The sequence below is a fragment of the Bufo gargarizans genome, chromosome 2, assembly GCF_014858855.1.
Source record: "Bufo gargarizans isolate SCDJY-AF-19 chromosome 2, ASM1485885v1, whole genome shotgun sequence".
In the NCBI taxonomy this organism is placed as follows: domain Eukaryota; kingdom Metazoa; phylum Chordata; class Amphibia; order Anura; family Bufonidae; genus Bufo; species Bufo gargarizans.
Window position 1 is genome coordinate 478,421,202 of NC_058081.1, and position 21,934 is coordinate 478,443,135.

The window sequence follows — 21,934 nt, forward strand, 5'->3', positions numbered from 1 at the left end:
CTACGGAGTGTTTCTTTGGTGTTTCTGGACGTGCCTCCGCACTTCAGAAAAATAGAACATGTTCTATTTTTTTTGCGATGCGGATGGATCACGGACCCATTCAAGTTGAATGGGTCTCGATCCGTCCCGGCCGCCGCATGGACGTTGACCGCAATTTGTGGCAACAGTGCACGGAACGGCCGAACAATGGCTGTGTGCATGAGGCCTTAGGCGTAGAGACTAATCTACATAACTTTAGCATATGCACCGCTAGATCAGGGCCTTATTAAGACTGGTGTCTAGAACGCCGGTCTTAATAAATGACCCCTATTATATTTCTTCTTTCATTCATATTATTCCTGTTTTAAGTACTGCATCACATACTGGAAAATGCAGGCTTGTGCAAATCAACATATTGCAGCATAGACCATTTAGCCATTAGCGATTTCAACAAAGGGGGCTTATCACAGCAAATGTTTTACAGGACTAGTGATGTGGATTAGTTTTTAAGAAATCTTATCCACATCTTGTGAGAGCGAATCCGCTGTGTAAATTGACCTGCAGTGCAGAGTCTAGATTTCTATGAATTTCGTGTATTGCACCCTTTGCAATGCATGGCTGAAATCCCCGGCTAAATCTGTGGTATTTCTGCTGTGAAATTGTGGCAGAATCTGCGTGGCTATATTCTAATGGTGCCTACACATATTGCGGTCAGGCTGCAGTAGCCAAATGCAGATTACCGCCGACTGCTGTGCTGCATCTGTACTTTGCTGTGGTTTATGGTGCAAGTACAAAAGCAGCCCAGCTATACCACGGACTGGCTGCACCTTGTGTGGGCACCCTTACACTAGTGACAGGTGAAGGGAATAACCATGTTCTCATTACATTTGGCACCAGACAAGGGATATATTAGGCAGTAAATAGTCCGTTCTGAGCAACATTGACAAAGCCAAATTGTAATGGTTAGACAACCGGGTCAGAGCATCCCAATATGGCAAAGTTTGCAGAGTGCTCCACTGAAAAATGCCTCCACAGCATGGTGATGCACTGGACCTCACCTTTGGCCAAGGCAATGCACGAGTACAGGACTGGCTTACGGACTACTCTGAATGTCTTTGAGTGGCCCAGCCAGAGCCCTGACTTGAACTAGGGTTGGGCGATATATTGTGGCCCTCTTACAGTATAATGTCTCCTTGTGGCCCCCCATACAGTATAATGTCTCCTTGTGCCCCCCCCCCCCTACAGTATAACGTCTCCTTGTGGCCCCCCTACAGTATAACATCTCCTTGTGGCCCCCATACAGTGTAACATCTCCTTGTGGCCCCCCATACAGTGTAACATCTCCTTGTGGCCCCCCATACAGTGTAACATCTCCTTGTGGCCCCCATACAGTGTAACGTCTCCTTGTGGCTGCCCCATACAGTATAAAATCTCCTTGTGGCCCCCCCATACAGCATAACGTCTCCTTGTGGCCCTCATACAGTATAATGTCTCCTTGTGGCCCCCCCCCCATACAGTATAATGTCTCCTTGTGGCCCCCCCCATACAGTATAATGTCTCCTTGTGGCCCCCCATACAGTATAATGTCTCCTTGTGGCCCCCCCATACACTATAATGTCTCCTTGTGGCCCCCCCATACAGTATAATGTCTCCTTGTGGCCCCCCCTATACAGTGTAATGTCTCCTTGTGGCCCCCCCCCCCCCCATACAGTGTAACATCTCCTTGTGGCCCCCCATACAGTGTAACGTCTCCTTGTGGCTCCCCACACATTGTAACGTCTCCTTGTGGCCCCCATACAGTGTAACGTCTCCTTGTGGCTGCCCCCATACAGTAAACACCAATAAATGACTCACAAAAGTGAGTGCCCGTGCCAAGCCCGCATGCAAAGTAGAGCACCAAAGAAGGGAAAGGGGCAGCACAGATTCCAATAGATATAAACTTTATTAAGGTCTCAACACGAGACAAGATGCGGTAAAATACAGGTAAAAAACAATACTGTGGTGGGTATAGAACACACAGGAAGAAATGTGGCACCACTAGTATATCGACATATACATATAAATATCCAGGCTAGTGAGATCATGTAGATATATCATGGTATATAAATAACATGGACCGAATATCTAAAACATTAGGCCAAGCTGTGGCTAACAAAACAGGATGGAGATCCAAAACAGTATAAGGTGCAAAGTGCAAAAATACAAAGTGCATGGATCACAAATACTGAGCTACCCACAGTGGAACCATGACATGAGTACCTGAGTGGTGAACCGGATTACCCCAACGCACGTTTCGCGTAAGCTTCTTCAGGGGGAAGAGGGTGTGTATGCCAAATGCACTATATATAATTTTTGAAAGCTGATAAGTAGAGCTCAGCATGTCACATATACCATGTAATGTTCTGCTACATCATCTGAACACAAGAAGGAAAAAAGGAAAAAATGTGGTGAATGCAAGCTGTTTTGTCTAATTCATCGTAACGAAAGCTTTCTACAGCTTGTCTATACATTTTATATTCTACTGCAGGCAACCACCTACACCAGAAGAGGGCGCGGGAGCTGCACCAACCCCAGCTGCTCTTTTACCTACGTGACAAGACACAAACCTCCGAAATGTCCCCTCTGCGATCAGTTCCTTGGTGGAAAATGGGTTCCAAAGGTTAGTATGCACTCATTGCTGCTGAGTGTACATGCTGTGTGTTAAAAGGAGCGATCAGTGTTGTGTTCTGCACACTTAAGTCGAGCTATGGTTGAGATTTTACTTGGATTGTCGCACACATAGAGGTCACCATAAGGAAACTGATTCTTAGACTGGTTATTGGCTCTGTAGGGTCAGATCAGGCCCATTCAGGGTTCCATTTGATAGGTCTATGGGTACAGGAACAGCTGAAGTTGTGAGTATCATTTTTGATTTCGAGGGCAGATTAAGATTAATCAGTCCTAAGTTTTCTTTTTTCCTTTTGGCATAAAGCTTTCATTGGGTATTTCTGTCATGCAATGTCGTAGTGATATGCGCTAACATTATAACTGGTGGAGGTCCAATTACTGCAGTGGCAATTTGAACTGATATTAATCATGGAGAGACTCCTTGGCAAATGTACCACCTCTGTACAACCTGAATCTCTCCATGTCTGGTGCCAGATACTTGGAAGTACTTCTTTAATTTATTTATTTTTTGCTATACGCTACCCAACTTCATCATTCTTCATCCATGTCATTTTTCCTATTGTGTATTTTTCCAGGGGAAACTTGTAAAAGAGAAGAGCCCAGTCCCATTGAATAATAATGCACCATCTTCTGACAGTCCAGATGCTCAAGAACAGTCTGCCATCACTGCAAGAGAGTCAAAGGCAACAGAGAAAGAGAATACTGAGGCGGTCAGTCACCTTCTTCAAGACACCCCACCAGCCCATATTGAAGAGTGGGAAGAGGTGATCATTTCAGACTCTCACTTCATAGCACAAGATAATGGTGATGCCCAGGGGTCTAGACAGATGGAGAAACCACTGAAGAATAGTGAGCCGGTGGCAGAGAGTGATACCAGCAAAGCCGAGAAACTGCCTTCAGGACATTGTAAAGCCTCTTCTTCAAAGTGAGTGCACATTGTTATTCTTATTATTCGCCTTCAGTTGGTTTCTGATTGTAACGCACACAAAATCAAAATGTATCTGCTCCTGAGGGCAATTCTTATTCCATCGAAGTATATAGGAAGTAGCAGCTATGGGGTCACAGAGTGACTCAGGCGTTTGAGAAATGCATAGACCTTCTCTCACCTTCCTCTTTTCCGCTTATGTTTGTGTCTCAACCTGAGTTCAGTGCAGTGTCTGATCTGTGGAAGGGAAAATCTAAAATATTAGGAAGTACAGTAATGGTTTAATACCTTACTAACATTTTACATAAGGTTTTCTAGCAAATTCTGAAGCTCCTCTGTTTTCTGCCAAGTCTTCCTTATATCTATTTCCAAGAAAGCTGGATTATGGGCATAGTGTCTTTTCGAATGTCGCACAGGCATTTGTCATACTGCTCCGCAGACTCTCGAATAGTATGCCTCTAATTAATTACTATATTTTCTTATTTCACAAGAAGCTGTATTTAAAGGGGTTATCCTCATAATTGACGTAAAAATAAAATCAGACATTCTAACAAAGCTAGAACCAGTCCTGTACCTGATCCAGAGATATCCCCATTCATTTAACCAATTGCTCTGTAAGATTTGTTTCAAGTGGGCAGCTCTGGAGGTGTGTCCTTTCTTCTGCAGCTCTCTCCTTATCACATCTCAGGGCTCTGTCCTTTCTTCTGCAGCTCTCTCCTTATCACATCTCAGGGCTCTGTCCTTTCTTCTGCAGCTCTCTCTTTATCACATCTCAGGGCTCTGTCCTTTCTTCTGCAGCTCTCTCCTTATCACATCTCAGGGCTCTGTCCTTTCTTCTGCAGCTCTCTCCTTATCACATCTCAGGGCTCTGTCCTTTCTTCTGCAGCTCTCTCCTTATCACATCTCAGGGCCCTGTCCTTTCTTCTGCAGCTCTCTCCTTATCACATCTCAGGGCTCTGTCCTTTCTTCTGCAGCTCTCTCCTTATCACATCTCAGGGCCCTGTCCTTTCTTCTGCAGCTCTCTCCTTATCACATTTTAGGGCTCTGTCATTTCTTCTGCAGCTCTCTCCTTATCACATCTCAGGGCTCTGTCCTTTCTTCTGCAGCTCTCTCCTTATCACATCTCAGGGCTCTGTCCTTTCTTCTGCAGCTCTCTCCTTATCACATCTCAGGGCTCTGTCCTTTCTTCTGCAGCTCTCTCCTTATCACATTTTAGGGCTCTGTCATTTCTTCTGCAGCTCTCTCCTTATCACATCTCAGGGCTCTGTCCTTTCTTCTGCAGCTCTCTCCTTATCACATTTTAGGGCTTTGTCCTTTCTTCTGCAGCTCTCTTCTTATCACATCTCAGGGCTCTGTCCTTTCTTCTGCAGCTCTCTCCTTATCACATCTCAGGGCTCTGTCCTTTCTTCTGCGGCTCTCTCCTTATCACATCTCAGGGCTCTGTCCTTTCTTCTGCGGCTCTCTCCTTATCACATCTCAGGGCTCTGTCCTTTCTTCTGCAGCTCTCTCCTTATCACATCTCAGGGCTCTGTCCTTTCTTCTGCAGCTCTATCCTTATCACATCTCAGGGCTCTGTCCTTTCTTCTGCAGCTCTCGCCTTATCACGTCTCAGGGCTCTGTCCTTTCTTCTGCAGCTCTCTCCTTATCACATATCAGGGCTCTGTCCTTATCACATCTTAGGGCTCTGTCCTTTCTGCTTCAGCTCTCTCCTTATCACATCTCAGGGCTCTGTCCTTTCTTCTGCAGCTCTTTCCTTATCACATCTCAGGGCTCTGTCCTTTCTTCTGCAGCTCTATCCTTATCACATCTCAGGGCTCTGTCCTTTCTTCTGCAGTTCTCTCCTTATCACGTCTCAGGGCTCTGTCCTTTCTTCTGCAGCTCTCTCCTTATCACATATCAGGGCTCTGTCCTTATCACATCTCAGGGCTCTGTCCTTTCTGCTTCAGCTCTCTCCCTGTAATGGTTACAGCTTCCAGTGGAGAATACAGTGGCAGTTGATAAATGGAACTAAGCATGTGCCACCACCTCAGCAAAGTGGATAGAAAAATAGGGAAAAGAACAAACAGCAGATGGCGCTATACAGATGCATTTTATTGAATAACTCAGTGGCCATACAAAATTTTTAATTACATGCAATTACAAAAGTATTTAGATCCAGGTGCGGATTTAAAAAATATAGAGTACAACCTCTTTAATATTATAATGGTGTATTTGCAGTCATTGTGTGAACTGATACACTAGATGTTTGGATTAACATTTAGAACATGTTGCACAATTTTTTTCTTTCCTTCTTACATTTCTTTCTGTTGTAGGACACCTCCATCTTCAGCTTCTTTAGCCCACAAAGCAGAAACTAAATTTGTAGCTAAACCACTGGCGGCTGCTTCCAGGCCCATAAGAGCAATACTCCCAGCTCCGGCCAGCGTAAACCGAGGAATCAGCACGGAGTGTGCTGCTAGCACATTGACCATTTTAAAACCTGGTAATGATGTCTGGACAAGAATACATATTTTCTCACAAAGTCTCTTGTTTTTCCTCATCTTATTATTTTATAATACTTCATTGTGAATAATCCTTGTCAGAATGCTGGTGCTACACTTTATAATCTGGTAGATAAACATTTACAGAATTGTATTAAAAGGGGTTTTCAAAACTGTATAACTGATGTCCTATCCTCTGGGGATCAGCTGTTTGAGAAGGCAGGGGTGCTCGCAGTAGCGCGCCTTCTATGAGCTTTTCCTAGGCAAGTGATGACAAGCACAGCCGCTATACTATGTACGGCACTGTGCACGATAAGCAAGGAGAAGGCCGCGGTGCTCACAGGAGTGCCAATTCCTTCTCAAACAACTGATTAGCAGAGGTCTCGGTTGTTGGACCCCATTGATCAGATACTGATGACCTATCCTGAGAAAAGTTCATCAGTTATAAAATCTTGGAAAACCCATTTAATGTATATTCATTTTGCTCTCATTGAAAGTATTGAGCCACAGGAAAAACCTAAAGAGAATTGTTTCTAGACAAGTGGAAAAGACAAAGTAGAAAATGCCATTTCAAATTTGCTTTAACACGTTGCTTTCATATGTCGTGCAGATACACAGAACCTTATCTCATCCACTGGACTAAAGGCCACCACATTGAAGCAGCTTGGTCAAGTGGTTTTACAGCAACCAGGGTCTCAAGACATCACGGTAAAAAGGAATATACTGATTTCTATGTGTTCAATCATCATAATGATTATTAATATAAACATGCAAGAATTGTCATTTTGCCAGTGTTCATCTCTTAAATGGGTGTCCCAGTCTCCGATTTTCATGACCTATCCACAGGATCAGTGGGGGTCCTGGCAGCCCTGCACATGAATATCCTCTTCACTGTTCACCTGCTCGCTGTCGACCCTTGAATGGGTAGGATCAGTTATAGTTACACTTCGTTCCAGTCAAGTGACAGGGGATCTGTAATTACACTACTGGCCCTGCAATGTCAACAGCAAGCAGGTAAACAGTGAAGAGAAATCAGCCCCCTGCGATCTAATAGTGATGACTTTTCCTTATCAATATCGGAAACCGTATAAACCATATAATAAATTTGACACATCTTATGCCAGTGCAAACTAGATCAAGGGGTTCTCCAGGAATTATTTAAAAAGGCCACCAACAACCTTCCCTAGAATGTGAGCAGAACTGGTTGCCTCCACTTGCAGATATGCCTAAGGGGGTGAGGGCATGGGGCTTCACTACACAATACACTGCTCTACAATAGATGGTAATGATCCTGCCATGATATGTCATCATGACTGACCAGCCTGACAGGAAAATTCACCAATATGTAGTGTATGCATGTTCCCTTTTCTATTCCATAATATTAGTTCAGATAAAAATTGTCATTTGGAACATTAATATTTTTTTCCTTCTTTTACCACCTTATATTTATTCTCTATCATTTTATTGCATGGCAATTTATTATTATGCAGGTACGAACGGATCTCCAAGCACCTTTATCACAGCCACAGCTCAAAGTGGTGACTGGTGACTTTCCATCATATAAATATAGCTGCCCCGTGGCCCTGGTAGGTATATATCACTCCAGAGAAAAGAACTGATACAAGTTCAACTGTTCCTCTTAGTTGGGGTTCAAAAACTGCATATTTACAATTGTGCATGGGGTTTTAAAGGGGTTATCCAAGTTATTTTTTTGTTCTTTGTATGTTTTTAAGCACATGTTAGGGTTTTCAATTTACTTACTTTATCTACAGTGGCCCTGTTCTCCTAGTTTAGTTAGCTGAGTGCCACATGACCTGTGATGTCAGCTTCTTTCTCTGCTCTGATGACGTTCCTTGCACCAGCCGGAGGGAGCAGCTGTGCCTCTGTGCATGGAACATCACCGTGAAGGCTGGATTGGTTGGAGCGACAAGCAACGCCCCCTGCACTGCCCGATCTACTGGCTGAGATGTCTGCCCTGTGTCTCCCCTCCCATTGGATTCTTCAGTACAGTTTAACCACTTATACCATCAGCAGCACAGACTCAGGACTGGAGGCTCTGTCTTAGGTACTGAGCAGCTGCAGGGTGTCCTCTTCTCCAGGCACTGAGGAGATAAATGCTGTGCCGAGGATCCTCCCTCCTCACCCAGCAGACACAGAGCTGGCAAAGATTGGAGGAGTTCTCTCCTCTGTACTCATATTTTGGCTGTGAAGAAGTGTCTGCAGAGCATTGCACAAGAACAAGTAGGGGGAAGATCCTGAGTGTGTCAGCAGTGTAATTGTACTGTACAGGTGGGACTTGTAGTCCCTCACATACAAAATGAGTATCCCAGCAGTCAGACTGCAGACAGGGCAGCAGTTTTATTCACTCCCTTTGCAGAGCAGGAGGAGGGGAAAGGCAGTCTTTGTTGACACCCATAGATATTCATGAGAAAAACCTCAGAGGTTGTTGTTACACGCTCCACAGCTCTGCAACTGCATGTCAACAAAGGGCCAGAACAGAACTAGGGAAATTAGGAAATACAATAACAATTACCAATCAGTGGTGGTAATGCTCAGTGCGGGTGATAAAGCAAGATAAACCCACAGGACACCACTTGGCAACGGCGCATAAAGTTGCAAGGTATGCTAATTGTCACCACTGATAAAAATTAGGGGAACACTCTGGGGTATAGTTCAGACCCCTATGTGCGCAAAATAACCTTTTATAACCCAGTTAGACTGACTCTGTAATCATTAAACAGCAATGTGACATATGCACCGCAAAAACCCCAATGTTGCTGTGCAGCTGGAGCTGAGCTAGAGCACCCTGGGTGTCAGCCAAGGGTTTAACACACTATCCCTGCCGCCAGATACTCGTTACATTTGGTTACTAACTATGCTATTCATTCATTATGCACTGGCTCAACGCGTTTCTGATCACAATCATCAGGAGCCCTACAGTAGAAGCATGGAGTACTTTCGTATAAACATAAATCAAAGCAGCATCGCGCTGCCCCCCACATGTACGAAGGCAGCGCTCTTTGGCCGTGAACCAAAACCAAGAGCGTTTAAATCCATAACCCCTCCCATCGCCAACCAGGCCACGCCCACCCCCCTTCATTGTATTCCCTAGGGAGTAAATATGCATCACAGACCGTGAAATTTATTTTCTCGCCCATTTTCCTTGGGGGACACAGACCTTGGGTATAGCTCAGCTCCCTAGGAGGCGTGACACTAAGTAAAACTGTTAAGCCCCTCCTCCATCAGCTATACCCTCAGCCTGGAGATAGAGGCTACCAGTTTTAGCTTAGTGTCCAAGGAGGCAAGACACCCCCTGCTACTGCAGGGCTGTTTTCTCCTTGTTCTTTTTATTTTATTTTTATTTTTTCTCTAATTTTGTTATTTTATTTTTCCTAGGGATACCAGAGACGCATTGGCCTCTCTGCTCTCCCGGGGTTGAGCTGCACCAGTGCCAATTTATCTGCACTGCTGCCTCCCCCACAGAAGCAATAGGAGGATCTGGGCAGCAATGGCTCCCCTACATCCCGCCAGCTAGGGGGTCGCCCGCACACAAGCCCCTCTTCCAGCTTCCTGCCACTGCGGTGCCAGTGGCTGAAGGGGCGACCCTGCTGGAAGGAACCGAGGGTGAAGACGTCGGTGGTAAGTTGGCTATCCAGCCCATACCCCGTCCCTATCTGACAGCATCTACCCCTCTGGGTATGGGGGGCACCCGTGGTCGCTCATTCTGAGCGTTTCTAGCAGACTCTCCTCAGCTTAGGCTCAGATGTATCCTCCGCACCCCCACGCCGTTTCCCCCACACTGTTCCTATGGCATGTTCTCCCTCTCTCTCCCTCCCTGCTGCCGCCGCTCCGTTCCTGACGGGGGGCGGGGCTTATGTCCGACATCGCCTGATCGGGCTCGGCGGGGCGAGGGACATGGTGGCGGTACAGTCATCCACCTGGCCATATCGCCGCGTTAGGGGCCTGCGGGCCTTTTATTCCTGGCATGGTCCTGCGAGTTTTCGGCAGCATGGGGCGCGCTTGTTTATGCGCGCGCGTGCGTCATTTGGGGGCGGAGTTACGTTCTCCTTCACAGGAGACATTCAAGCGCTGGAGGGGGCGGAGCCTTTTCCCCCGCGCTTCTGTTGAGTTTTTTCCCGCGCTCCCTCACTCCTCAGGAAGCTGGGACGCGGTGGGAGACTCTAACTCCTGTGGACATCGGCGCCTTGCTGCTCTCGGCTGCTGCTGATCCGGACCTTACTACTGACGTTCTTCTGGGCACTGGTAGGACAGTTAACCCTCTCCTAACCCTCCTGGTCAGCTGCTATAGCTCCTTGTGGTCTCTATATTGGAGTGCGTCCAACATTTCAGCATGTCAGATCCCACGGGTGCCCCCAAACTCTGGTACCATGCCTGTACCGCCTGCAAGGTACTTTTTCCGTGTGGGCAATCTGAGCCGCATTGCCTTGCATGTCAGGCCCCGGTGCAGGGCCCGCTTCCCGCTGCGCCCCCCCGTGCCTCTCAACCCCCTGATTGGGCTAGGTCTCTGTCTCAGGCAGTGGAAAGCCTCACACACGTAGTGGGCCGTCTCGTGGATAGACCGCCTCTCCCGCAGGCTGCCACAATCCCTGTCGCACCCGCTGGGAATACCGTTTCTGCCGCCCCCACTGGTTCCCTGCCTCCCAGCGAATCTTCCAGGGCCCGGCTTACCCAGAAACGTTCACGGGTTGAGCGCACATCTTCTCCAGATGCTTCGCTCTCTCCGCCGTGCGTGCGAGCTCAGTCAAGCCTATCCTCTCACAGGGATACGCCTTCTGAGGGAGAACTGGCGGATTCGGACGTGGACATGGACTCAGAGCTTCCGTCCAAATTGTCGTCCGCGGTGGGGCATCTTATCACTAGCATCCGTGATACCTTTCAGATACACGATGACCCCCCCCAGTTCTGAGCAGGCCGGCGTGTCCTTCCTCCGCCCCAAACATGCCTCCAAGGTTTTTCCCATACACGCTGATTTTTCTTCTGTGGTATCCAAGGCTTGGACTCGGCCTAACGTCCGCTTTATTACCCCCAAAAAGCTGGACATTTGTTATCCCTTTCCAGCGGATTCTGTAACCACGTGGACATCCCCGCCTAAGGTTGATCCTCCCGTGGCTCGCCTGTCCAAAAGCACTGCTATTCCTGTACAGGACGGATCTTCCCTCCAGTCTGCTGAGGACCGTCGTACGGAATCCCTCTCCAAGGCCATATTCACGGCCTCTGGTTCGGCCCTTAGACCGGTCTTTGCCTCCGCCTGGGTTGGTAAAGCGGTCTCTGAATGGGGTTTGCAACTGGAGCAGGAGTTGGGGTCGGACGTCCCGGTTCAGGACCTCCGTTCCTTGGCCCAGCTAATTATTCAGGCCGGAAACTTTATCTGTGAGGCCTCCCTTGATGCGGGTGCCCTCATTGCCTGTTCCTCGGCCCTGGCAGTTTCTGTCAGGAGGGAACTCTGGCTGAAGGTTTGGGCGGCGGACGCCGCTTCCAAACGCTCTTTGGCCGGCCTACCATTCACGGGTTCCCGCTTGTTCGGGACCCGTCTGGACGAACTTATATCAGAGGCCACGGGTGGGAAGAGTACTCACCTCCCCCAGTCCAGGCCAAAGGGCGCCCCCCGTGGTCACGCTGGTTCGTCCCGGTTTCGGTCCTTTCGTAAGCCCACCGGGTCTAGACCCGCAGCCGGTGGTTCTTCCTCTGGCCCAGCCCAGGATAGACGCAAGAAGCAGTTTTTTCGGGCGCAACCTACCTGGCGCAAGACCCAGCCTGCACGGGCTCCCACAGGCCAGCAGCCCTCTGCCTGAAGGTGCGCCCCCACCCACCCGGGTGGGGGGCCGCCTTCTCCTGTTCAGGAACGTTTGGCGGGCCCACATCTCAGACGCATGGGCGCTCGAGATTGTATCTTGCGGGTACAAGATCGAATTTGCGTCCATTCCGCCAGACCGTTTCTTCCCGGTCCCGTCCCCCGCGGGATCCCGTACGAGCGGCCTGCCTTCTTCGCGGCCATTCGCTCGCTGATGGACAAGGGTGTCGTCACCCCTGTGCCTCTGACGGAGAGGTTCAGGGGGTTCTATTCGAACCTCTTTGTGGTCCCCAAGAAGGAAGGCTCGGTGCGGCCGATCTTGGACCTAAAGCGCCTGAACCGTTTTCTCCGTCTGCAGAGATTCCGGATGGAGTCTCTCCGGTCCGCAGTGGCCTCCCTGGAAAAGGGGGATTTCATGGCCTCAATCGACGTTCAGGATGCATACCTCCACGTTCCGGTTGCTCCATGTCATCACCGCTTTCTGCGCTTCGCGGTGGGGGACGATCACTTCCAATTCGTCGCCCTTCCCTTTGGTCTGGCGACGGCTCCTCGGGTGTTCACCAAGGTCCTGGCCCTTCTACGTTCAAGAAGTGTTTTTCTTCTTCCGTACTTGGACGACATCTTGGTCAAGGCACCCTCCTTTTCTCAGGCATCCGGCAGTGTGGATCTCACTCTGGAGACCCTGACGCGGTTTGGTTGGATCATCAACCACCCCAAGTCTTCCCTTACCCCCTCCAGACGGCTGATCTTCCTGGGGATGCTCCTGTATACGGAACTGGCGGAGGTCCGCCTTCCGTCGGACAAGCGTCTGGCCCTTCGCGGGTCGGTTCGCAGTCTCCTCCGTCTTCACCGTCCTTCCCTCAGATCCAGCATGCGGTTGCTGGGGAAGATGGTTACCTGTTTCGAAGCGGTGCCGTTCGCACAATTCCGATCCCGCACCTTTCAGAGGGCGATTCTGTCGGCCTGGGACAAATCACCGGGGAGTCTGGACAGGACTTTTCTTCTGCCTCCCCTGGCTCGGGCTTCCCTCAGCTGGTGGTTGAATATCCCTCTATGGGGGAGGTCCTTCCTTCCACTGAACTGGCTGGGGATTACCACCGATGCCAGCTTACGGGGGTGGGGGGGGGGGTTTTCCCTCCACGATCCGTCCAGGGCGTTTGGTCTCTATCGGAGTCCAGACTTCCAATCAACATTCTGAAGCTGAGGGCGGTTCTTTTGTCCCTCAGACACTGGACCCATCTACTGAGGGGCCACCCTGTTCGGATCCAATCGGACAATGCCACGGCTGTGGCGTACATAAACCATCAGGGAGGCACCCGCGGCGATGCAAGAGGTGTCCCTCATTCTCCGCTGGGCGGAGACGCACGTGCCAGCCTTGTCTGCGATTTACATCCCGGGAGTGGACAACTGGGCGGTGGATTTCCTCAGCCGGTCCACCATCGACCCGGGAGAATGGTCTCTGCACCCAGAGGTGTTCGAGGCCCTTTGTCTTCGCTGGGGTCGTCCCGACGTGGACCTCATGGCCTCCAAATTCAACCACAAGGTTCCCCTATACCTGGCCAGGGCACGGGACCCGAAGGCATACGGCGCCGACGCGCTCGTCCTTCCGTGGCGCGAATTCTCCCTTCTGTACGTCTTTCCTCCTTTTCCCCTCCTGCCACGGGTTCTTCGGAGGATCGCGGCAGAGGGCGTTCCCGCGATTCTAATCACCCCTGATTGGCCCCGTCGGTCCTGGTACGCCGACCTAATGTTGCTGTTGGCGGACGCACCGTGGCCACTGCCTTCCAGGGAAGACCTTCTCTCTCAGGGTCCGATCTTCCACGAGCATTTAGGCTCGCTACGTTTGACGGCGTGGCTGTTGAGACCGCCGTCTTAACGCGACGGGGTTTCTCCGCGGACGTAGTCCGCACCATGATCCGTGCTCGTAAGCCCGTGTCCTCTAGAATCTACTATCGGGTTTGGAGGTCCTATCTGGGGTTCTGTGAGTCCCGGAGCATCCCACCTCTCCGGTTTTCTCTTCCCACGATCCTGTCCTTCCTCCAGTCGGGTCTGGACCTGGGGCTGGGCCTCAGTTCCCTGAAGGGACAGATTTCAGCGTTGTCTATTCTTCTCCAGCGTCCCCTGGCCCCTCTTGGGCCGATTAAGACCTTTTTGCAAGGGGTGGCTCACTCTGTTCCACCGTACCGCCCTCCGGTTCCTTCCTGGGACCTGAATGTGGTGCTCTCGGCGCTCCAGTCTGCCCCCTTCGAGCCCTTGCGGGAGGTCTCCCTTCGCCTTCTGTCCTGCAAGGTCATCTTTCTTGTGGCCATCACGTCTCTCCGACGGGTGTCGGAGTTAGCGGCTCTTTCTTGCTCCGAACCTTTCCTGATCTTCTACCAGGATAAGGTTGTGCTTCGGCCTGTCCCGACCTTCCTGCCAAAGGTGGTCTCCGCCTTTCACATCAATGAGGACATCGTCCTTCCGTCGCTCTGTCCCTCTCCTTCCCACCCCAGAGAACGGAAACTGCACCGTCTGGATGTGGTCAGGGCGTTGAGGATTTACTTGGCGGTCACCGGATCCTTTCGGTGCACGGATTCCCTGTTTGTGGTTCTGGAGGGTTCGCGCAAGGGTTTGGCGGTCTCCAAGGTGGCCATTGCCCGTTTCATTAAACTGGCGGTGTCTGAGGCTTATCGAGCCAAGGGCAGGGCTCCGCCTTTCGGCGTCACTGCTCATTCCACCAGAGCGGTCGGAGCTTCCTGGGCGCAGAGGCATCGGCCTCGGCTGAGCAGTTGTGCAAAGCAGCCACCTGGTCCTCTCTGCACACTTTCACCAGGTTCTATAGAGTGCATACGCATGCCTCAGCGGATGCTGCTTTGGGCCGCCTGGTCTTGCAGGCTGCGGTTTCCTGATGCTCCGGTGGTGTTCCGCCTTGGGTTGTGGTCCCTCCCTTCTTGGACTGCTCTTGAACGTCCCAAGGTCTGTGTCCCCCAAGGAAAATGGGCGAGAAAAGGAGATTTTTGTATAACTTACCAGTTAAATCTCTTTCTCGCTCTTCCTTGGGGGACACAGCACCCACCCTTCTGTGTTTTGGTTATAGGGTTCTGGTCTGGCGCCCCGTTGGGTTGCTGGCTGTTGTTTCCATTGTTGGTTGTTATCCTTTCACTACTTGGACACGCAACTGGTAGCCTCTATCTCCAGGCTGAGGGTATAGCTGATGGAGGAGGGGCTTAACAGTTTTACTTAGTGTCACGCCTCCTAGGGAGCTGAGCTATACCCAAGGTCTGTGTCCCCCAAGGAAGAGCGAGAAAGAGATTTAACTGGTAAGTTATACAAAAATCTCCTTTTTGTCCACTTGGAAGGAGGGATAAATTGAAACTTTTTTTTTTTTTACTTAAAATATCTTTTGGAAACAACATCACCTTCCTCCTTACATTAGGTGCATCACTGTCTGGGATATAGTTATAAAAACGGGTAAAAGATATGTGCTCATTAAGGCCACTGGGACGTATGGTTTTTAAAAGAAAAATCCATTGTGCCTCTTTTTTCAAGAGATCTTGATCAAAATCGCCACCTCTTGGGGATGGCCTAATAAGCTCGATGAAACTTGATTGCGTGCTGAGCCTGATCCCTATTGTGACACGGTCTGTGATATTTACTCCCTAGGGAATACAGTATGTGGGCCTATGCCATGTTAATGTATACCTTTGGGGTTAATTCAATATGCTAATACTAGACAGGCAATATGAAATAAAGTCTATTGGAGGCTTCATTTTATTGGGAGTATGGTTATCGGCTAACTAACATGTTGTGATGGACTACGCACTTGTTGTGGTACCCATGTTACTCTATGTCATATTCCGTATAATTCTTCAGATTCCCTGTTTTGATTATTTATTTATTAGCATCATTCTAAGTCTGGTGCTCATTTTGCCCCCTCTTTGCTAATAGATATTGGTCCTCCTAAGCAATGTGTGTATATCCGCCTCTTGATCCCTAGTTTCCCTGAGCAGGTCCCCCACTTACAGTGCCAGTGTTTGCGCATAGTAGAATCGCCTCAGATGTGGGGTGGGTGTGGCCTGGTTGGCAAAGCGAGAGGTTATGGCGGGCATCCTCAAACTGCGGCCCTTCAGCTGTTGTAAAACTACAACTCCCACAATGCCCTGCTGTAGGCTGATACCTGTAGGCTGTTCGGGCATGCTGGGAGTTGTAGTTTTGCAACAGCTGGAGGGCCGCAGTTTGAGGATGCATGGGTTATGGATTTAAATGCCGTTTGGTTTTGGCAGCCACTTCATGGCCGCACTAGTGCCGGAGCGCTGCCTTCGTACATGTGGGGGGCAGTGTTTTGCTGCTTTGATTTATGTTTAAACGAAAGTATTCCATGCTTCTACTGTAGGGCTCCTGATGATTGCGATATAAAATGCGTTGAGCCAGTGCATAATGAATGAATAGCATAGGTAGTAACCTAATGTAACGAGTATCTGGCAGCAGGGATAGTGTGTTTAACCCTTGGCTGACACCCAGGGTGCTCTAGCTCAGCTGTTTAATGATTACAGAGTCAGTCTAACTGGGTTATAAAAAGGCTATTTTGCGCACATAGGGGTCTGAACTATACCCCAGAGTGTGCCATTAATTTTTATCAGTGGTGGCAATTGGCGCACCTTGCAACTTTATGTGCCGTTGCCAAGTGGTGTCCTGTGGGTTCATCTTGCTTTATCACCCCTACTCAGCATTACCACCACTGATTGTTAATTGTTATTGTACGTCGAATTTCTCCCAAGTTTTTAAATCAGTAGCCGTGAATAAAGTCTTTTTTTTTTTTTTAGCTTCCCCTATATAACAGTTAATTACGAGATTCAAGGTGACGCAAACTTGCTTTGGCTATAATAGCCTTCTGTGAGCCACTTTGTAACATGGCTAAGGGTAAGAGTAGTACACTAAATGGCCTGAGCAGCCTCTTTTTAGTCTGCATAACATAACTCCGTTCCTGGCACTGTAGGATCATGTGACCTGCAATCGGACTACCTTCAGTCAGAAATAAGTCTTTCTTTGCAAGTCTACAAGATGGATATTGTATCTTGTCTCATAGACCTGCATAGACTATCTTAATTCCGGCTGACACAGCAGACTTTGTATCAGACCATTGGTCTGACTGCAGATCACATGATCCTGCAGTGCTGTGAACTGAGTTACAAATGGGGGCCACCATGGGAAGTAACAGAGTACTTCTTTAAAGGGGTTCTCCGGGAATGATTTAAAATGGCTACCAGCAACCTGTCCTAGAATGTAAGCAGGGCTGGTTGCCTCCCCTTGCAGAGCTGCCTAAGATGGCGGCCAAGGCCTCACTACACAATATAATCTGGCACTTGTATATATTACATATTGGTGAGTTTTCCTGTCAGGCTGCTCAGCCATGATGGCATATCGTAGGCAGCATTACATCTATTATAAAGTAGTTTAGTGTATAGCGCGGCCCCCTCACCACCCTAGGCATCTCTGCAAATGGAGGCACCCAGTCATCCTCATATACTAGGACAGGCTGCTTGCGGCCATTTAAAATAATTCCCACATAATCTATTTAAGGCCAAAATAATGTATGTTAAAAGACATTTCCATGTAAGGTTAAAAAAGAAATACTAATAAATATTAAAAAAATTGGATGTTCTCTTCTACGTTACCAAGTTGTTCAAAATAACATGGCCACCATTAGAAGAGAATATGCTTAACAACCTCTGTTTCTTCTTCTTACAATAGGACCTGGGCTTAGCTACACAGCGTGGGAGAGGAAAGTGTAAAAATCCCATCTGCAATTTTATGTATACCAACAGACATAAACCAAAAACCTGTCCCATCTGTGGCTGCAGTCTAACAAAGGACAAAGTCGAAAAAGAAGCCGAAAGTGTGAGTCACAATATCCAGTTTCTTAAAGGGGTTACACGAAAAGTATTCTAAAGGTTTCAAACCAGCACTTGGATCTGAATACTTTTGTAAATATTTAGCATAGCCACTCCGTTATAGCGCCACCTGCTGTTTGCTCTTTTTCTAATTTCTCTGTCCTGCTTACTGAGATGTAAGTAGATGCTCATTTCCATCCTTCAACTGCACCAGCTGCAGTACAAAGGACGTGCCCCCTGAGAAGTTGCGCTCCCCCTGAGCTTGAAATAAATTTGGAGCAATGAATGGTGAGATCTCTGTATCTTTTATATGAATCAGATCTATAAAAGGTCTAAGAAAAGATCTATAAACATTGGATTAGTCAGGGTTCGTTGGCTAAAGCCTCCTCCGAATTCAAGCTGGTTCCAGCCCTGGCCCACAATAAATAGGTGGACAATATTGCTGGGTCCTGGTCATGCAGTTGCTTCTATCTGACCCTGTATCTCTCACTGACAACTGTCAATTTATCATAGTCATGGCTAAATTCTAATTTAACAACTTTGTCTTGTTCACAGGTAGCCCCAATTTGTATCTTTACAGATTTTACTTTATGTGAGCCTCTTACACAAGGACAAAAAGAAATCCAGCGACAGTCCACCCTCCAGCTGATACGTAAAACTGTTCAGATCCCTGAGAATGAGACTGAATTATCAGAAACTTTCACTTTGATCCAAGAGCTAAATAGTTCTCGTCTAGTACTCTCCAACGTGAGTGATGGCACTGTCACCATAGAGCAAACCTCCTGGGCCAACGTGTACGAGTCCCCATCTGACCAGTGTCTGCTTTGCGGAACCCATTTATTTAAGGGTGAAAAGAAGTACGTTGATTTTAAAATAGACTAAACTGTGTATATAAAAGTATATTGTGCAATATATCTTTTAGTTTTTTTTTACATATCCCTCAGTATAGGAAAGCACAACTGACCACCATGAAGAAAAGTAAGGCCCAACACTCACTAAAACATAAAAAGATTCTTCAGTTATATCCGTATAGAAAAAAAATAAGAGAACTTACAGGGGTTGTCCGGGTTTGGTGCTGAACCCGGACACAACCCAGTCTGCACTCATTCACCATGAATCGCTACCTGAATTGCACAGGGCACTGCTCCAATGCTCCATTCATTCATTCATGGTGAATGCGTGCAGATTGGGTTTAGTCCTGAACCTGGACAAGCCCTTTAAAGTGTAACTGTCATTTCGGTTTATTTTTAATATCCTATAGGGATGGGGGTGTTAAACATTTTTGTAATATATTTTATTAGGGAAAGATGTTTCTTTCTACTAGAAAACAGGGTGTAAAGAGTCTTCTTAGCAAAACTTGTTACATGTGTGCTTGGCAGCTGAAGGCATCTGTGTTGGTCCTGTGTTCATATGTGTGCATTTTTTAAAAAATATGCAAATGAGCCTCTAAGAGCAAGGGAGGCGTTGCCGTTACTCCTAGTGGATCAGCTCTCTTTGCAAATGCTGCACCCTCTCCACAGGGCCAGGCATGATGGTATATTCATTGAGTAGACCCTCTAGGTTTAACAGCAACAAATCTGCTGATAGATGCTCTTTAAGAATATTCCTGCAGATGACGCCTGTTTCTATAATCCAAAGGCTTCTAGCTGCCTCTTGTGACTATCTCAGTCCCTGACTATGAACATAGGGCCCATCACTGCCCATCACCTGCCTATCTGACTTGTTACACATAGACATCTTTAGCGCTCAGTAGAACGGCATTACACGCAGTTACAGCTTTGACAGAAAACTCTCTAAACCAATGTTTTGAACCAAACAGGTTTTTAATCCTCTCATAAGTTCCAAACCCGCTACTTAGATTCCCTGGGATGTTCTCCTATTTTTTTATATGTGGATCTAAAAAAAGAATATTTTTATTTATGATCCCCCCCCCTTTTTTTGATGTGCTGGACCTTACCTTTCATTGCACAGACATCTCTGAAGATCAGAACAGTCTTTGTGCCATCTTTTTTCACATGTGGATTTGCCTGATAGTGGGGAGCAGGTTCATATCTCATAGTTTTCTGTGTTATAAGCCAGTAAAGGCTATGCCTAATTTATGCCACAAGAAGGACATATTTTTTTTTACATTCGTTGGTTGCATGGGGTGCTGTGTCTAAACAGCGCTTTCTACCATCTGGAATCCTAATACTTCTATTCTGAAAGTGTGGTGTGTTGTGAGTTTGTCTTTGCGGGATGCTGGATACAAATCTAAGATGTGTTTAGTGCCTGAAACTGAATGTTACGGATTACCTAACTGCTTGGGGTAGGGCATTCCAAAGAACTGGTGCAGCTCGGGAGAAATCTTGGTGTTAGGCCACCACTAGCTGATTGGCAGGGGTCAGGTATGCCGCATTCCCGCCTATCGGCTGTTCGGTTACACGGCATCATCAGCCTTGTAGTGGAGGAAGCTAGTTACTACAGCACTGTAGAAGTACACAGCATCATCAGCCTTGTAGTGGAGGAGGCTAGTTACTACAGCACTGTAGAAGTACACAGCATCATCAGCCTTGTAGTGGAGGAGGCTAGTTACTATAGCACTGTAGAAGTACACAGCATCATCAGCCTTGTAGTGGAGGAGGCTAGTTACTATAGCACTGTAGAAGTACACAGCATCATCAGCCTTGTAGTGGAGGAGGCTAGTTACTACAGCACTGTAGAAGTACACAGCATCATCAGCCTTGTAGTGGAGGAGGCTAGTTACTATAGCACTGTAGAAGTACACAGCATCATCAGCCTTGTAGTGGAGGAGGCTAGTTACTATAGCACTGTAGAAGTACACAGCATCATCAGCCTTGTAGTGGAGGAGGCTAGTTACTACAGCACTGTAGAAGTACACAGCATCATCATCCTTGTAGTGGAGGAAGCTACTTACTACAGCACTGTAAAGCTACACAGCATCATCAGCCTTGTAGTGGAGAAGGCTAGTTACTACAGCACTGTAGAAGTACACAGCATCATCAGCCTTGTAGTGGAGAAGGCTAGTTACTAAAGCACTGTAGAACTACACAGCATCATCAGCCTTGTAGTGGAGGAGGCTAGTTACTACAGCACTGTAGAATTACACAGCATCATCAGCCTTGTAGTGGAGGAAGATAGTTAGTACAGCACTGTAGAAGTACACAGCATCATCAGCCTTGTAGTGGAGAAGGTTAGTTACTACAGCACTGTAGAAGTACACAGCATCATCAGCCTTGTAGTGGAGGAGGCTAGTTACTACAGCACTGTAGAAGTACACAGCATCATCAGCCTTGTAGTGGAGGAGGCTAGTTACTACAGCACTGTAGAAGTACACAGCATCATCAGCCTTGTAGTGGAGGAGGCTAGTTACTACAGCACTGTAGAATTACACAGCATCATCAGCCTTGTAGTGGAGGAAGATAGTTAGTACAGCACTGTAGAAGTACACAGCATCATCAGCCTTGTAGTGGAGATGGTTAGTTACTACAGCACTGTAGAAGTACACAGCATCATCAGCCTTGTAGTGGAGGAGGCTAGTTACTACAGCACTGTAGAACTACATAGCATTATCAGCCTTGTAGTGGAGGAGGCTAGTTACTACAGCACTGTAGAAGTACACAGCATCATCAGCCTTGTAGTGGAGGAGGCTAGTTACTATAGCACTGTAGAAGTACACAGCATCATCAGCCTTGTAGTGGAGGAGGCTAGTTACTACAGCACTGTAGAAGTACACAGCATCATCATCCTTTCAGTGGAGGAAGCTAGTTACTACAGCACTGTAGAATTACACAGCATCATCATCCTTGTAGTGGAGGAATATGACATAATACAACCAACCTGGGGGGGGCAGCCCAACGTCCGTTTCACAGTTGCTTCTTCAAAACGGCCCGTTGGTGTTGATTAGTTACTGCAGCACTGTAGAAGTACACAGCATCATCAGCCTTCTAGTGAAGAAAGATAGTTAGTACAGCACTGTTGAATTACACAGCATCATCATCCTTGTAGTGGAGGAAGCTATTTACTACAGCACTGTAAAGGTACACAGCATCATCAGCCTTGTAGTGGAGAAGGCTAGTTACTAAAGCACTGTAGAACTACACAGCATCATCAGCCTTGTAGTGGAGGAGGCTAGTTACTACAGCACTGTAGAATTACACAGCATCATCAGCCTTGTAGTGGAGGAAGATAGTTAGTACAGCAC

General features: G+C 47.8%; 1 protein-coding gene across 2 annotated transcripts in view; it reads left to right on the forward strand.

Annotated features, from left to right (window-relative positions):
• The window catches only part of HMGXB3 (HMG-box containing 3), an 83,960-nt gene that overhangs the window by 21,228 nt on the left and 40,798 nt on the right, over positions 1-21,934 (forward strand). Inside the window, exons 6-12 of one of the 2 annotated variants that reach the window (XM_044281122.1) lie at positions 2,507-2,638; positions 3,222-3,571; positions 5,884-6,053; positions 6,662-6,759; positions 7,542-7,637; positions 17,594-17,740; positions 18,289-18,590. In XM_044281122.1, coding sequence (XP_044137057.1) covers positions 2,507-2,638; positions 3,222-3,571; positions 5,884-6,053; positions 6,662-6,759; positions 7,542-7,637; positions 17,594-17,740; positions 18,289-18,590 — 1,295 coding nt within the window. The remainder of the gene's footprint in view (positions 1-2,506; positions 2,639-3,221; positions 3,572-5,883; positions 6,054-6,661; positions 6,760-7,541; positions 7,638-17,593; positions 17,741-18,288; positions 18,591-21,934) is intronic. The other variant, XM_044281123.1, reaches the window with a different exon arrangement.